General features: G+C 39.6%; 3 protein-coding genes across 3 annotated transcripts in view; 1 reads left to right on the top strand and 2 right to left on the bottom strand.

Annotated features, from left to right (window-relative positions):
• Positions 1-17,978, bottom strand: part of LOC134207090 (probable cytochrome P450 6d5) — a 49,907-nt gene that overhangs the window by 12,813 nt on the left and 19,116 nt on the right. The gene's annotated exons all lie outside the window — the stretch shown is intronic.
• LOC134207087 (activating signal cointegrator 1 complex subunit 2) overlaps positions 1-17,978 on the top strand; it is a 131,532-nt gene that overhangs the window by 96,794 nt on the left and 16,760 nt on the right. The window lies entirely within an intron of this gene.
• Positions 11,903-13,733, bottom strand: LOC134213306 (probable cytochrome P450 6d5). Its single transcript, XM_062692258.1, has 2 exons — positions 12,925-13,733; positions 11,903-12,860 (listed from the first exon to the last, which is right to left on the bottom strand). The coding sequence occupies exons 1-2, from the start codon at positions 13,546-13,548 to the stop codon at positions 11,967-11,969; spliced, it is 1,518 nt and encodes a 505-aa protein (XP_062548242.1). The 5' UTR covers positions 13,549-13,733; the 3' UTR covers positions 11,903-11,966.

The raw sequence follows: 17,978 nt of genomic DNA, 5'->3' as shown, positions 1-17,978 counted from the left end.
TATTCCGTATGCCGAAGAGACTTGGTGTATGCCGGAAAAGCCATTGCTGTGACTGAAATGCGTGCCGCACCTTGTTAATTTAAATCAAATAAAAGCTTTTTCAATCAATGTTTAGCACGAATAGCTATTTTTTTCAACAAAGGTGAACACAGTTTTGTTTCTGCTCTCGTCTCGTACGGACGAGCGCAGATGTGCTTGATTGCGGTCGAGATTTATTTTTCAACAGCAGAGAAAGCTGTGTGACTATAGACGAATCCAAGTAAAAATAAGAAGAAGACACACGACGGTGTTAACTTTGACAGATCCTGCAGCACAGCATAGGGAGATCATTTTAAAATGCATATAATAAATTTTAGACAAATTGTAATTAAAATCTGATTGATGTATGGAACGGAAAAAGTTCCGAACTGTATGATAGATACATTTTTGGAAAATATTCTAAAATCTGAGATAAGCTTCTAAATATGTAATTCAGAACTTTTCCCGTATCGTACATCAATCAGATTTTAATTACAATTTGTCTAGAATTTATTATAAGCATTTTAAAATGATCTCCCTATGCTGCGCTGTAGGATCTGTCAAAGTTAACACCGTCGTGTGTCTTCTTCTTATTTTTACTTGGATTCGTCTATAGTCGAGTGCGCGCATTGTTGTTCGGTCGTACGACGGTGATGCTATTGACGATTAAAGGTTGCATGAAGAAGAAGAAGTCGAAGGATGATATTTGAAAAATATTGCACGGGGAAGCATACGGGAAGTTTTTTAAAACTCTTCTCAAAAATTCTAGGAACAATTTAATTAAAAACGGTTAGCAGTACGGGGTTGGACTTTTCTTCTACTGCATAATAAACGCAATTTTTCGATTTCAAATTTTATTTTATGATATCATACAGTATACCAAAAGTCCAACCCCGTACTGCTTTCCGTTTTTAATTAAATCGCTTCTAGAATTTTTGAGAAGAGTTTTAAAAAAAAATCCGTATGCTTCCCCGTGCAATATTTTTCAATTATCATCCTTCGACTTCTTCTTCTTCAGGCAACTATTAATCGCCAATTGTGCCAGAGACAAGTAATAAAAGCTTATCGATGGCACTCGGGCGATATGGGAAAATGGAATGTTTGACACGAAGCAAATTTAGTGCGGAATCTGGATTGGGGCGTATGTACACTGGTGTGCGTGGTGTATATATCGACCTGAAAGAAGAAATGCCACCATTTTTATTTTCTTAATTTCGGTGCCCGGTAAGGACGAATATATTACGACGGTCTTCAGAATGTGTGTTTCCTTTGTCGGGCTGCGGGTCATCGGAAAGATTCTTGCCAAGAATGACCCTCCGGAAATCGTAGGAAAGATAAGCCCAAAGACCAATGTCCAATCCCATCCGAGTACATATGCTGGGGTTGTATGTGATATTGCTGTTGCTGATCAAGACTCAGAATGCGCGAATAAAATCATTGAAGATCTGGTGGAAGAAAACTTCGTGGAACAAATGGATGAAGCAGTTACTGAACACTTGGACCCGATCGGAAGAGAAGATCTTCAGAACGAAGGCACACTGGAAGAAGAAACGAGTGAAGTGGAGGATACAGCAAAGCGGATGCCATCTGCCGGTTACTTGACTGACTCGGAAAATTATGAAGATGTGACAGATGACGACCTTCCGGAACCCACAGGCGAACCAACGAAGAGCCCAGTTTGCGTCTTCCGGCGGCAGTTCGAGTTCCCGTCCTAAGAAGAAAATTCGACGTAAATTGAATTTTTGATTTGTAATTGAATATTAGACTATAATATTTCTAGAGATCTGCGGCTCCGTGATGTTTTTGATTAAACAAATGAGCCTTATAAATAAATCACTTGAAAAACAAAGGTGAACCCCATTGCAGTATTACACGGCCCACAAAATTCAGGAAAAGTTGCTCCTTATCATAAATATCAATTAAATAATGCAATGATTTATTTTATTTTATTTACTAAGGCCGTTACAAATATTTATTTAACATTTTATTCTACTGGTCTCCAAAAAGTCAAGGGGGAGGGATAATAAAAAACAAATATTAAAATGAAAAAAATCCAAAAACTCCTCGGATTTGTTAAAGAATGTTTTGAAAATCCTCAAAATTATTCGAATTTTATTTTGTTGCCCCCTCAAAATATTATTTTTTGGCAAAAAAAAGAGATAGAAATAGTTTTTTTTTATTTTTGTATCGGCCTTTTTTATTTATTTTATTTATTTTCAGTTCAACCAAAGATAATGAATCGCCCACTTTTGGCGTGCTTACAGCGGCAGCAGTTAACTTTCTTAAATCAGTATGGTGAAAGGCATCTAATGCTCGATTTCTCAAAATTAAGCACCTTCATCGAAAAAATATTTGGTAGGCTTAGTAGCGGACACCTTCCTACATAACCGGTACCAAATATTTTTTCATGAAAAGTTGCTTATTTTGAGAAAACTTGCATTAGATGTCTTTCGCCATACAAATTTCAGCCATTTCATAACTCATGCTGGCTATTCTACGCATATACTATAGCGCCTGGATGTGGCTGCGGCGGGTAGAAAATCAGCCACTTCCAATAATTCATTGCCTATTTCCTGGGATTAAACCACCCGACTTGGACGTTAATTTACAATGTTATGAAAACTCATATGTGAATATGTACGTTATGTGGAAGATATTGATTTGGAAAATGTATTGGAGGTAACCACTTTCCCTTCGATGGGACTCGAACCCATGACACCCTACAGTACGCTAGACTGGTGCGTTAACCAACTAAGCTACGAAGGATCTCCGTCGGCCTTCGCAACCTAGCGGCTACTGATCGAGCTCGAGATTCCCAAATTGGACGCATAGTCAAATCACTCGCAATCCATTTCTCAAGCCAATACTTCCACATGTGTATAGAACGTCGTCCACATTAGAGGAGCGTGAGTATTTAGAATGTCTGGCGGCCCAATTTGGGAATCTCGAGCTCGTTCAGTAGCCGCTAGGTTGCGAAGGGCGACGGAGGTCCTTCGTAGCTTAGTTGGTTAAAGCACCAGTCTAGCGTACTGTAGGGTCATGGGTTCGAGTCCCATCGAAGGGAAAGTGGTTACCTCCAATACATTTTCCAAATCAATATCTTCATTTGTTTATTTTATTTATTTTATTCATTTTATTCATTTTATTCATTTTATTCATGTTATTCATGTTATTCATGTTATTCATTTTATTCATTTTATTCATTTTATTCATTTTATTCATTTTATTCATTTTATTCATTTTATTCATTTTATTCATTTTATTCATTTTATTCATTTTATTCATTTTATTCATTTTATTCATTTTATTCATTTTATTCATTTTATTCATTTTATTCATTTTATTCATTTTATTCATTTTATTCATTTTATTCATTTTATTCATTTTATTCATTTTATTCATTTTATTCATTTTATTCATTTTATTCATTTTATTCATTTTATTCAATTTTAGCCAAATATTGTCTGAAGTACAGTTCTTGGCGTATTGTTTGGAAACTAGCTTTCTTTTGCCTGAATTTGAAATGTTTTCAAAAATTAATCTTCCTGCAGTGTTAAAAAACTTACACTAAGCAGTTCAGGGCATATCATATTTTTCGAGGGTGAACCCAAACTTATGGCCTGGAGTCACCACTCGACCGAATTTTCTTTCATCTATTTTTGACAGAGAAATTATTTCAAGTATTGTTATTTGTAACACATATTGATATAATTGTTATGACTAACTGGTCGGGTTGGTATATAACATCATGGGTCTCCAAGACTTCTATAAAAGGTTCGATTTCGGAGTGAAATGTACACGAACATTTTGAAAATTAAGCCAATAACTCTCAAGGCCGACTAGAATATGACGTCAAATACATTTAAGATTATTCAACCAACGACACCCCCACCCCCCTTCGCCAAGGCCACGATGCCATTTTTGAACGATTCCTAAATATAAATAAAAAACTAAGAGTCACAGATTACCATAATCTCCAAAACATATCGGTGTTCCTAAAATAATGACCATTATGTGGAATGATGATGCAAATAGTCTACCCAACGTTACTACATATCTGAAAAATTGTTCAATATAAAGGATACAAGCAGTTATCCTTTAAAATAATACAGAGTAACAACCGATATGATAAATCCAGCGAAAAAAAGAAACAATTGAGATCACGCTTAATCCCGGAATACCAAAGATGAAAACTGCGTCAACAAATGTCCATCCGTCGTCATCACCATCGTGAAAATGAAATGCTTTTTCCTAAATATCAACACTTATATCAATTATAAGTCACGGTTATGAATTTCACTATGGACAATATAAATTTGTAATGAAACTAAAATAATCGACATTCATAAGTGGTCATTTATGAAAATCCATAGTTTTGTTGCCTCAGTGTAGGTCTTCAGCTTCCATTTCGTGAAGAAAATCGAAAAAAAAAATATTTTTTTCAAAAACTACTGCAATGCATTCAAATGAACGCAAATTAATTTGAATTGATGAAAATATCTGAATCTTTCTCCCTAAAGTGCAGTTTTGACCTCTCTTGTTATATTTTATAATATACGAGAAAGGCACCATCGCCGCTAGGTGGATTATTCTGAGTTTTTCATTCTATGCTTGATAATGGTCAGATGCAGTGGTGTCGGTTGCGATCGTTGCGATCGCCCACCAGCGATGCCAGATCTACGGAAATTTCCGTAGATCTACGGAATTGCGTGCTTTCTACGGATCTACGGATCCGTAGATAAAAACTACGGAAATTTGAAAATTTCTGCGGAAATCTACGGATTTTTTACTAGCACACTTTTAGTTTCAATTGAGTAAAAGGTCAAGGTCAAGTTGAGTAAACAATATATAAGTTCCTGATATAGGTATGGCTTTCTATTTAAAAGGAAAGACCGTTACAAATATTTATTGAAAGTTATGTCCAATTGGTCTCCGAAAGGTCAAAGGGAGATAATAATAATTATTCGAACTTCTGTCTTGCTTCCATTTGAAGAGAAAGGGAACAGTATCAGAGTTGAAGAGAGATCAATTTCCACGCAGATACCGTAGATGAGGAAAGCAATCTTGAATTTTCTGGTCGATCATTGATCGAGATTACCACTGCCTAAAATCCAGAAAATAATCATATTGAAAATAATTCTTGTGTATGATCCATGAAGCTTGTTGCAAATAACTAATTCATTCAGTGAAATCGAACATCCTATTTTAATTCTTGAATAACACTCTTGCTCTTGTATTATAATCCTGAAGATAAGTTTGAACAGCCGTGCGTGCATTGTGCAATCTTTGTGGAATTTAGAATCCACCTTTGACCAGTTGGAAGTCAGTAAAGGAAAGTGGAGTTGGAAGTCAGCGAAGGTAAGCCGGCTACCCAACATTTGATCCTTCGAACCGTATAGTTTCCCAAGCAAACTCAGTCGTCTGGATTGTTGACTGCACAATTCATAACACAGCTCAAACATTTATTAAACATTTTATTACATATATATAATTGCTTAAAAAAATTATACTGGCGGAGTTCAACTGAGACACAATGGTGCACGCGACCCACTAAACTGAATATTTTCCCTCAAATTTGTTTGCTTACGCCAAAAATGTTCAGATTTTTCGCCAATTTTTATAAATCCTGGAAGAAATTCCCATTTGACTATTCAATGTGAATTCATTCAAAAACTCTTCAGGGATTCATCCGGAAGTTCCCTAAGGAATTATTTTAGAAACTCCTTCGGAAATTCCTTTAGCAATTCTCTCAGAATTTCCTTTGGGAATACTTTTCGAAAATCCACTCAAGTTATAATTCGGAAAATCCTTCAATAATTCATTTGTAAATTCCTCCAAAAATACTTTCGGGAGCTCCTCCAGGAATTCCAATTTTGACGTAAACTACGTCTAAGGGGAAGACTCGGATACAGGGTGTAAAACGAAAATTTCAAAATTGGGGACCGTCACGAAATCATGTAAGATTTGTAACATTAATAGGTCCTTTATCTTTCAATGGATTTTAAAGATTTATATATCAATCAAATCGCAAACTCTCCACCAATTTGCCAGTAGTATTAAAACTTTAGATCATCAATGCTAAACTATTGAAAATTTTTAGTTCTTTCATGTATCATGCATCCCCTATACAGCGTGTTCCAATCCTTGGTAATTGCCTACTTTTAGGGTATTATCAATTACTGAACTGGAGTGTATGAATGGGGTGCTCCAGCTGCTTGACAGTGGGGTCCCTACTCCATTACAGAGTGGTAGGGACTCAATGAGAATAGATAGAAGGTGAGGAAAGACCAAATGCAAGTGTATTAGTACAGTGATCGTTCGCTAATTGGGGCACGACCTCACCCCAACTAGCGAATGCCGTTCGCTAATTGGGGCGCTTTGACAAGCGTCAATGTTGTTTACTTTTTGCATTGAACAAAGGAAAATTTTACGCGCCAGAAAATATCGATCCCTCCAAACACGGAAACAAAACGTCAACGCGTTTTTGACATCACATTCTGACGTTTAGCTGCTTTTTAATTGGGTTTCGCTCCAATAAGCGAACCCCAACTAAAAGCGCCCCAACTAGAAAAACCCCAATTAGCGAACGTTCACTGTAGATGATGGAAAATGTAAACAGCAAATGGTGACGTACATATTTGCACGGCTTCTTATGCGAGCTCGTTTGAATGTAGTAGTGAAAGATTTTCGCCATACACGAAATGCACGCACACAATATATAGATTTCCATACCTTAGTATTTATTTACATTGGTAGGGACTGCTAAAGCTGGGTAGTAGTGTCAGTGGGATGGTTCCTTCTCTTCTATATAGAGCGGAATGATTGGTTCAGTGCTGACAGTTCAGTGTACATACAATATTTGGTATTACCACAGATATTACGTAGTTTACGTCGAGCGATCGTGTCTTGTATACAACCCCAAGATTTTTTTTTAAAAAAGTTCGCCTGTAAGTGCACATTTTTCAAGGAGAACCTTCGAAATAAATTTCTCCAGAAGTTTCTTCGAAAGTTTCTACAGGAAACCCTCTGAAATATTTCTGAAAATATGACTAAAGGAATTTTTGGAGGGATTCCCTTAATAATCCTTAGAAGAATTTCTGAACAAATCTCCTATAGAAATTTCCGAAGGAATTTGTGGGAAGTTAGTGGAATTCGAAAGCAACTCCTTTAGGAGGTTCCGAAGAAGTTTCTGAATTTATTTGCGAAGGATTTTCCAAAGGAAGTCCTGTTGGAATTTAAAAATGAATTCCTTGAATAGGTTTTGATGGAATATTTAGAGGATTTCTGATAGAATTCCAAAAAAATGGAGGTATGCCTGAAGAATGTTTTGGATGACTTACCGAATTAATTCCTGGAGGTTTGTCCCATAGAATTGTGTAAAGTATTTACAGAAAAATGCTTAGAAGACTTTCCAAAAAAAATCTGGATAAATTTACGAAATAACACCAGAATGATTATTTTCGAGGGTTTTCTGGAGGAACTCTGGGATTAAGTAGAAGTTTGGTAATGGATGGATTGTAATCCTGATATTTTGAGAATTTTCTTCGTTTGCAATCTTAATTTCAGTGTCAAAATAGGAGTTTGTTTCACTTCTATACTGAATTAGTTATAGTTCTTATGCTGACGCCAAATTATGAATGAACTCATTACGTCAAAATTGTTGGTGAACCAACATTACCACAAGTATGGCACTGCCAGCGCTAAAGCTCAATAATTTGAAATGTGAAAAATAAGAAAAATAAGAAGAAGTTAAACTGATTCTGATGTTAAAATTTTCAACAGAGTTCAATCAATAAAATGTAGATAGTATCAGCACAGACAAACAGACGTAACAGCTAGAACAATTTGTTTCAAAATCCATCGCCCAGTTATTTTACCACCACCTAACGTGCATGTTGTACGAAACAAAGTTTAGTACGACAATGTCAACAGAAGGCGCTAGTGTGAGATGTCAAATACAAAGGTGTACGATGCGCGCGCCCCTGGATGTGAAACTCGCAAGCAATTGAATTTAAAACGACCGTTGAGCTCATGGTCGATGGGAATTTTCTCAGTGTTACGTCTGTTTGTCTGTGGTATCAGCGTTGGAAACAGTTACTGTCAAAAATATGTATAACAACTGCCATTACGGCGAATGTGGAAATGTGTGTAGAGGGCACTATGCCTTGAATCTATTTCTATTTGGTTTTTCATGAAAGTTAGGACACAGACAAACCGACGTAACACTGATGAAATTCCTATCGACCATGTGCTCAACGGTCGTTTCAAATTCAACTGATGACGAATTTCACAACCAGAGGCGCACGCATCGTATATCTGTGTATTTCACATCTCACACTGCGCCTTCTGTTGACATTGTTGTACTAAACTTCATTTCGTGCAGCATGCACGTAAGGTGGTGGTAAAGTAATTGTGCGATGTTTGTCTGTGGTTAGAATATAACAATACCAGTAACTATAAATTTTGGACGGTTAGTTGTTATTTCTATGCATTGAGAAAAATTAGAGATCTGTCTTGTGATGTTTTGTATAATAGGATTGTGGAAGAGCGCCGAAATTGGCGCTTTGATGTTGCATGAAAAAGAAGAAGCAGAAAGGTCATAATCGAAAAAATCTCCACGGGAAAGCATACGAAGAAGTTTTTAAAACTCTTCTCAAAAATTCTAAAAGCAATTTAATTAAAAACGGTAAACCGTACGAGGTTGGACTTTGCTTCTACTGTATAATAAACACAATATTTTTGAATTTTATTTTGTGATATTACACTTAATACACAGTATGAGAAAAGTCCAAACCCATTCTGCTTATTGTTTTTAATTAAATTGCTTTTAGAATTTTTGAGAAGAGTTTTAAAAACTTCTTCGTATGCTTTCCCGTGAAGATTTTTTCGATTATCATCTTTCTGCTTCTTCTTCTTCTTCATGCAACATCAAAACGCCAATAGCGACAGCCAAAATTTTTGAGCGAATCTACGGAATTGATGTTGAAGCAATCTGGCATCGCTGTTGACAAGCGTCAATGTTGTTTACTTTTTGCATTGAAGAAAGGAGAATTTTACGCACCACAAAATATCGATCCCTACGAACTTCAACGCGTTTTTGACATCACATTCTGACGTTTAGCTGCTTTTTAATTGGGTTTCGCCCCAATTAGCGAACCCCCAACTAAAAAGCGCCCCAACTAGAAAAACCCCAATTAGCGAACGTTCACTGTAGATGATGGAAAATGTAAACAGCAAATGGTGACGTACATATTTGCACGGCTTCTTATGCGAGCTCGTTTGAATGTAGTAGTGAAAGATTTTTCGCCATACACGAAATGCACGCACACAATATATAGATTTCCATACCTTAGTATTTATTTACATTGGTAGGGACTGCTAAAGCTGGGTAGTAGTGTCAGTGGGATGGTTCCTTCTCTTCTATATAGAGCGGAATGATTGGTTCAGTGCTGACAGTTCAGTGTACATACAATATTTGGTATTACCACAGGTATTACGTAGTTTACGTCGAGCGATCGTGTCTTGTATACAACCCCAAGATTTTTTTTTAAAAAGTCCGCCTGTAAGTGCACATTTTTCAAGGAGAACCTTCGAAATAAATTTCTCCAGAAGTTTCTTCGAAAGTTTCTACAGGAAACCCTCTGAAATATTTCTGAAAATATTACTAAAGGAATTTTTGGAGGAATTCCCTTAATAATCCTTAGAAGAATTTCTGAACAAATCTCCTATAGAAATTTCCTAAGGAACTTGTGGGAAGTTAGTAGAATTCGAAAGCAACTCTTTTAGGAGGTTTCGAAGAAGTTTCTTAATTCATTTGCGAAGGATTTCCCAAAAGAAGTCCTGTTGGAATTTAAAAATGAATTCCTTGAATAGGTTTTGATGGAATATTTAGAGGATTTCTGATAGAATTCCCAAAAAAAATGAAGGTATGCCTGAAGAATGTTTTGAATGGCTTACCGAATCAATTCCTGGAAGTTTGTCCCATAGAATTGTGTAAAGTATTTGCAGAAAAATGTTTAGAAGACTTTCTAAAGAATTTCTGGATAAATTTACGAAATAACACCAGAATGAATATTTGAAGATTATTTTCGAGGGTTTACTGGAGGAGCTCTTGGATTAAATAGAAGTTTGGTAATGGATGGATTGTAATCCTGATATTTTGAGAATTTTCTTCGTTTGCAATCTTAATTTCAGTGTCAAAATAGGAGTTTGTTTCACTTCTATACTGAATTAGTTATAGTTCTTATGCTGACGCCAAATTATGAATGAACTCATTACGTCAAAATTGTTGGTGAACCAACATTACCACAAGTATGGCACTGCCAGCGCTAAAGCTCAATAATTTGAAATGTGAAAAATAAGAAAAATAAGAAGAAGTTAAACTGATTCTGATGTTAAAATTTTCAACAGAGTTCAATCAATAAAATGTAGATAGTATCAGCACAGACAAACAGACGTAACAGCTAGAACAATTTGTTTCAAAATCCATCGCCCAGTTATTTTACCACCACCTAACGTGCATGTTGTACGAAACAAAGTTTAGTACGACAATGTCAACAGAAGGCGCTAGTGTGAGATATCAAATACAAAGGTGTACGATGCGCGCGCCCCTGGATGTGAAACTCGCAAGCAATTGAATTTAAAACGACCGTTGAGCTCATGGTCGATGGGAATTTTCTCAGTGTTACGTCTGTTTGTCTGTGGTATCAGCGTTAGAAACAGTTACTGTCAAAAATATGTATAGCAACTGCCATTATAGCGAATGTGGAAGTGTGTGTATAGGGCACTATGCCTTGAATCTATTTTGGTTTTTCATGAAAGTTAGGACACAGACAAACCGACGTAACACTGATGAAATTCCTATGGACCATGTGCTCAACGGTCGTTTCAAATTCAACTGATGACGAATTTCACAACCAGGGGCGCACGCATCGTATATCTGTGTATTTCACATCTCACACTGCGCCTTCTGTTGACATTGTTGTACTAAACTTCATTTCGTGCAGCATGCACGTAAGGTGGTGGTAAAGTAATTGTGCGATGTTTGTCTGTGGTTAGAATATAACAATACCAGTAACTATAAATTTTGGACGGTTAGTTGTTATTTCTATGCATTGAGAAAAATTAGAGATCTGTCTTGTGATGTTTTGTATAATAGGATTGTGGAAGAGCGCCGAAATTGGCGCTTTGATGTTGCATGAAGAAGAAGAAGCAGAAAGGTCATAATCGAAAAAATCTCCACGGGAAAGCGTACGAAGAAGTTTTAAAACTCTTCTCAAAATTCTAAAGCAATTTAATTAAAACAGGAAGCAGTACGAGGTTGGATTTTGCTTCTACTGTATAATAAACACAATATTTTTGAATTTTATTTTGTGATATTACACTTAATACACAGTATGAGAAAAGTCCAAACCCATTCTGCTTATTGTTTTAATTAAATTGCTTTTAGAATTTTTGAGAAGAGTTTTAAAAACTTCTTCGTATGCTTTCCCGTGATGATTTTTTCGATTATCATCTTTCTGCTTCTTCTTCTTCTTCATGCAACATCAAAACGGCAATAGCGACAGCCAAAATTTTTGAGCGAGTCTACGGAATTGATGTTGAAGCAATCTGGCATCGCTGTCGCCCACACTCTATCTGTCATCTTCTTAGTAAAATTGTATTGCCGCCTCTTTTTTCCCACGCAACTTTACTCAATTTCCGTCAAAAGCGGGACTACTCATAGTTTTGAGTAATCCTGCTTTTGACGGAAATTGAGTAAAATTGGGAAACATATGATAAGGTATTGGATCAATTGTAATTACTGAAAAAATTGAATATTTTTTTCAAGAAACCTTGTGGTGGTCATCAAGCTCCCGCAACAATTAAACACATATTGGTCAAATAATTTTCATCAGTTTATTCTAAAAAGCCTTAACTACCATTCGAAACCAGCTTAACAATAACTTCTATCCACGAACGCTAACCTTCAAATTAATCCCATCGATCGGCGTCGGAATGAAATTGTTCGGATCCATCACCAGTTCCGGTTCCTGGTGGCCAAAGATATCGAAGTTAAACTTCGACAGCAGCAACGACAGTCCCACCTTGGTCTGCACTTTACCCATTCGCATTCCGATGCAAATCCTCGGCCCGTCGCCGAACGGGAAATAAGGTTTGTTCTTCACTTCCGGATCCTCGAACCGTTCCGGTTTAAATTGCATCGGGTCCGGATAGTACTGCGGATCGTGCTGCATTCCGGTTACCTGAAGTACAACAGCCGTTCCCTTTTCGATGGTGATGTCCGAGTTGGGAATTTTGTATTCTTTTGTGCACTCGCGGTTCAACACGGCAACCGGTGGATATTTGCGAAGTGTTTCGTCTATGCAACATTCAAGATAGTGCATCTCATTGATGCTGTCATAGGTCAGTTTGCCGCCGTGCCGTGCCATCACGGTGTCTATTTCCGCTTGAACCTTGCGTTGGGTGTCTGGATTCTTGGACAGTTCGTACAGACAGAAGGACATGGTCGTCGAGGATGTTTCGAATCCGGCCAAGAAGAATACGTGCGCTTGAGCCGCCACTTCCTTCAATGTAAAACTCTTGAACTTGGTGGATGTTTCCACATCCCAACGTTCATCATAAGATACGGATCCAGTATTGCGTAGCTGCAGTAGCAATTGCATCATATCTTTGCGAATGATCCCATTCTTTTCACGGTGTTCCAGTGTTTCTCGAACAATGCGTAAAATGAATTCTTCCACGTCGTCATCAACGGTTTTTATTTTGAGGTACTCGCCGAGCTTCGGCACCATAAACGTTATTATGCCGCGCATATTGTTTCGGAAGTTTGGTTCGAATACCTGAAAATATGATAACCGGAATAGATAACAGATAACGACTTCATCTTATCACTTGATTACATACCTTACGACCAACATGTCTGAAGGGTTCGTCGGGATTGTTGATCGAATCTATTTTTATACCAAATGCCACCGACGCAATGTTATCTGTGTTGTAGCGTGCCAGAATTTCCCTAATCTCAACAACGTCTCCGCCCTCCGCGTACTTCTGGATGTAGTCCTGCAGGACCACGCCCGAGTCGACCAGTGTTTGGAACATGCCCTTCAGTCGACCGCTGGTGAAGGTCGGAGTCAGCTTGGCCCGAAGGTGCTTCCACTTCTCGCCGGCTAGTGCAAACAGATGCCCACTCAAGGGGTCGTTGACTTCATCCACGTGCGGTCCGCGATCGTGAAAGTGCTGAAAGTCCCGCACCATGATGTCTTTGGCTAGCTGCGGGTCGTTGACCAACAGTATCGGTCGCAGTAGGAAATAGCCTCCAAGCAGCGGCCATTGCTTGGTGCGTTCGTAAATGTTTTCGCAAACTTTCGGGAAGGATGCCTTGCCGAAGAAGACATCCGTGAAGTTGCCAAACGGGAAGTACGGTGTAAGCTGTCGAATTCCTCGGCGCTTCCAGTAGCCGAAGACGTAGTGGATTAATGCGAAAGCGACGATGCACAGCAGTGCTACACCAAGCGAAAACGATGTCATCTTGACACTGTTGTTTCGGGCAAGTTTACAGAGCTAGATAAGTCGAAAATTTAGCCTTATCATGATGTGTTGACCAAGATAAAAATTAAAAAACGAATATCATTCGTCCAAAAATGGTAAGTAACAAATGAATTCCTACCGTTTTATTTCTTCTTCTTACATGAGATTATACTTTTCTTTGTTCATGCTTTGGTTGTCGTTGAAGCCGTTATCTTGTTCACGTCGGTTGTTGATGGTTTAGTTGTGACCACTTATTACTTTAACAACAGTATGACCAACAGGCCAAAGTACAGATTCATTCATTGTTTTAACGGAATATAACATAATCCAATAAATGCAGAGTTCATTAGGATCTATCAAAACTCTTGTTTTCTTTTAACCATCGTCAATGTCATGTAGGTTTTTTTATTATGTTATTCGCAGATTTGTCACGGATTTGCTCTTCGAGTCGCAAAAATCGTGGTTCCTTCAAATGTTGTCGTGAAAATCGAATTTGATCAAATTAATTGAATAAATTCAAAAGTTCAATGTTGTCTCATAAGTGTATGAAGATTAAGCAATATTCTCTGCTCCTTATTAACTCTTACTAACCAGACTTTTTTTATTCTTCATTATAGTGATTTTTTCAGTGTATGAGAAGTTCATCACTTACCCAGTGCCAGACTGCTTATTCCAACTTATTTGCTATTATATTCTTTAGTGCTGTCATAGCTATATTCCCATCATAGTTTATCAGTCTATTTTTTCGGATTTGTGCCCGGCAAGTCATCACAGTAATTGAGACTCCATGGGTAATCACGTCTCCAGTAGCCTTGCGAGCAAAGGCATAGGATTGCCAATCCGGAGATGGCGAGTTCGATTCTCTGTATATCTATTCGAAATTTTATGATGTAATATTACACTTAAAACACAGTATAAGAAAAGTCCAACCCTGTACTGCTTACCGTTTTTAATTAAATTGCTTTTAGAATTTTTGAGAAGAGTTTTAAAAACTTCTTCGTATGGTTTCCCGTGGAGATTTTCTCGATTATCATCTTTCTGCTTCTTCTTCTTCATGCAACATCAAAGCGCCAATAACAGGCATACAAATATATTTCTTACCTTTATTCCCTTCCCATGCAATACTCATCTTAAACAATCTGATCGTTGTGTGTTGTACTTGATAACTCCTTTCCCATTAGCGCTACCCCTTTAGTGCAACCATAACACTTTGAAATCGTGTTTGCATCCACCAGTGAGCCTTAGTACATTAACTCATTAGCCACCACGATGTCATCACCACCGATACAAACTCGTGATGGGTGGCTAGCATTGTTCGCTGTTGAGCCTTTTCTTATCATATACTTTGTTTTCAACGTGATATTGACTAGTCCAATCCGCTTTGCTTAACCCTCTTCAGTCTGATGTAAGCTTCCTCTATATTTATTCTATCAATATTATGAGAGTAATGTAATGTTTGCATTAAAAATGGACTTTTTTCGGATGCTGATAGAAAAAAGCTAAGACAGATAAATTGCTTTTGATAAAGTTCCCATGTTCATATTCGCCATGTACTTTTTCACTGTTTGGCCGGCCGAATGGTCTTCCTCTTCAGCTTCCTTTGTAGCTTCTTGTCGTTCAGGGTCGTCGGCTGTCCGGATCGGGGCTTTCTTTCGATGCTCTATTATTATTATTTATTATTTATTCAGACTAAGGCCGAAGTGGCCTGTGCGGTATATAAGAGTCTTCTCCATTCGGCTTGGTCCATGGCTACACGTCGCCAACCACGCAGTCTACGGAGGGTCCGCAAGTCATCTTCCACCTGATCGATCCACCTTGCCCGCTGCGCACCTCGCCTTCTTGTGCCCGTCGGATCGTTGTCGAGAACCATTTTCACCGTGTTACTGTCCGACATTCTGGCGGTGTGAACGATGGATATTTCTCCCAGCAGCTCATGCAACTCGTGGTTCATTCGCCTCCTCCACGTACCGTCCGCCATCTGCAACCCACCATAGATGGTACGCAGCACTTTCCTTTCGAAAACTCCGAGTGCGCGTTGGTCCTCCACGGTCTCGTAACGTTTCCGTAGAGGACTACCGGTCTAATGAGCGTTTTGTAGATTGTCAGTTTGGTACGGCGGCGAACTCTATTCGATCGGAGCGTCTTGCGGAATCCAAAGTAAGTACGATTTCCGGCCACTATGAGTCTCCGAATTTCTCTGCTGGTATCATTTTCGGCAGTCACCAGTAAGCCCAAGTACACAAATTCTTCTACCACCTCGATTTCGTCACCACCGATGCCAACTCGCGGTGGGTGGCTCACATTGTCTTCTCTTGAACCTCTTCCTATCATGTACTTCGTCTTCGACGTGTTGATGACTAGTCCGATCCGCTCGGCTTCCCTCTTCAGTCTGATGTAGGCTTCCTCCATCTTCTCAAAGTTACGTGCCATAATATCTATGTCGTCGGCGAAGCCAAATAGCTGGACGGACTTACTGAAAATTGTACCACTCGTGTTAATCCCTGCTCTTCGTATTACCCCTTCGAAAACGATGTTGAATAGCAGACACGAAAGACCATCACCTTGCCGTAACCCTCTGCGGGTTTCGAAGGGACTCGAGAATGCCCCTGAAACTCGAACTACGCACATCACCCGATCCATCGTCGCTTTGATCAACCGTGTCAGTTTATCCGGAAATCCGTTTTCGTGCATTAACTGCCATAGCTGGTCCCGATCGATTGTATCATATGCGGCTTCGAAGTCGATGAATAGATGATGTGTGGGCACGTTGTATTCGCGGCATTTCTGCAGTACTTGGCGAATGGCGAACACCTGGTCCGTGGTGGAGCGTTCGCCCATAAAACCCGCCTGGTACTGCCCCACGAACTCCCTTGCAATTGGTGCTGGTCGACGGCATAAAATTTGGGTTACCTTGTAGGCGGCGTTCAGCAATTTGATTGCGTGGTAGTTGCTACAATCCAGCTTATCGCCCTTTTTGTAGATGGGACACACGACACCTTCCATCCACTCCTGCGGCAAAACTTCCTCCTCCCAAATCTTGGTAATGACCCAGTGCAGCGCTCTAGCCAGTGCCTCACCACCGTGTTTAAATAACTCTCCTGGGATTTCCTGGAGATCCGGAGCCGGTAAAATTATGTCCTGCGCGCCTGGAAGAACGCGTCCATCACCATACCGCCATCTTCGTCTGCCACATCGCCATTCAGGTGTTCTTCGTAGTGCCGCCGCCACCTTTGGATCACCTCACGCACGTTCGTAAGAAGGTTCCCGTTTATGTCCTTACACATATTAGGCTGTGGCACGTGGCCCTCGCATGAATGGTTTAACTTCTCATAGAACTTTCGTGTGTTATTAGCGCGGTACAGTTGCTCCGTCTCTTCACGGTCTCGATCTTCCTGTTGGCGTTTTTTCCTCAGTATGTTCCGCTCCCGTTCATATCGTGCCTCGTTTGCCCTCGTACGGTTTGCAGCAATCTTGCCCATGCTGCATTCTTCTCTTCTACTAACTGCTCACTTTTGCCGTTATACCAGTCGTTATTGATCCGGGGGCACCGAGCCAAGTGTAGCGGTTGCGGTGCTACCAATTACGCTGCGCCTAGCTGCTCTTCCGTTGGGAGTGCCACTTCCAGCTACTGCGCGTATCCTTGGGCTAGTCTACCGTCTTGTAGCCGCCCAATGTTAAGCCGCGGCGTTCGACTTCGACGCGTGTTGTACACCGTCGAGAGTTTTGAGCGCAGGCATACTGCAACGAGGTAGTGGTCGGATTCAATATTCGCACTGCAGTAAGTGCGGACGTTCGTGATGTCGGAGAAGAATTTAGCGTCGATTAGAACGTGGTCGATTTGATTTTCCGTTTCTTGGTTAGGTGATCTCCATGTGGCTTTGTGGATATTTTTGCGGGAAAAAAGGTGCTTCGGACTACCATTCCGCGGGAGGCTGCGAAGTTTATGCATCGTTGGCCGTTGTCATTCGATACGGTGTGCAGACTATCCGGTCCGATGCCCGAGTAACACACTTGTCGTAGACAAGTTTCTGTAACTTGTATGCGACCAAATTGAGTCACATTAGAGTTCCTGCAACCAAATCATCCAAAGTTGTGGTACTAGGGTGACCGGTCTATACATTTCCTCCCTTCCTATCTGCGCGTTCATGTCGCCGATGACGATTTTGACGTGCCCACATCCATCGTATGTCTGCTCCAGCTGTGCGTAGAACGCTTCTTTCTCGTCGTCGGGTCTCTCTTCGTGTGGCAGTGCACGTTGATGATGCTATAGTTGAAGAAACGGCCTTTAATTCTCAGCTTGCACATCCTTGCGTAGATTGGCTACCACCCAATCACGCTTTTGCGCATCTTACCCAGCACTATGAAGCCGGTTCCCAGCTTGTTGGTGGTGCCACAGCTTAGGTAGAAGGTAGCCACCCGATGCCCGCTTT

The sequence above is a fragment of the Armigeres subalbatus genome, chromosome 1, assembly GCF_024139115.2.
Source record: "Armigeres subalbatus isolate Guangzhou_Male chromosome 1, GZ_Asu_2, whole genome shotgun sequence".
Lineage (NCBI taxonomy): Eukaryota > Metazoa > Arthropoda > Insecta > Diptera > Culicidae > Armigeres > Armigeres subalbatus.
Note: the sequence above shows the minus strand (reverse complement) of the source record. Positions and strands in the feature narration are given on the sequence as shown.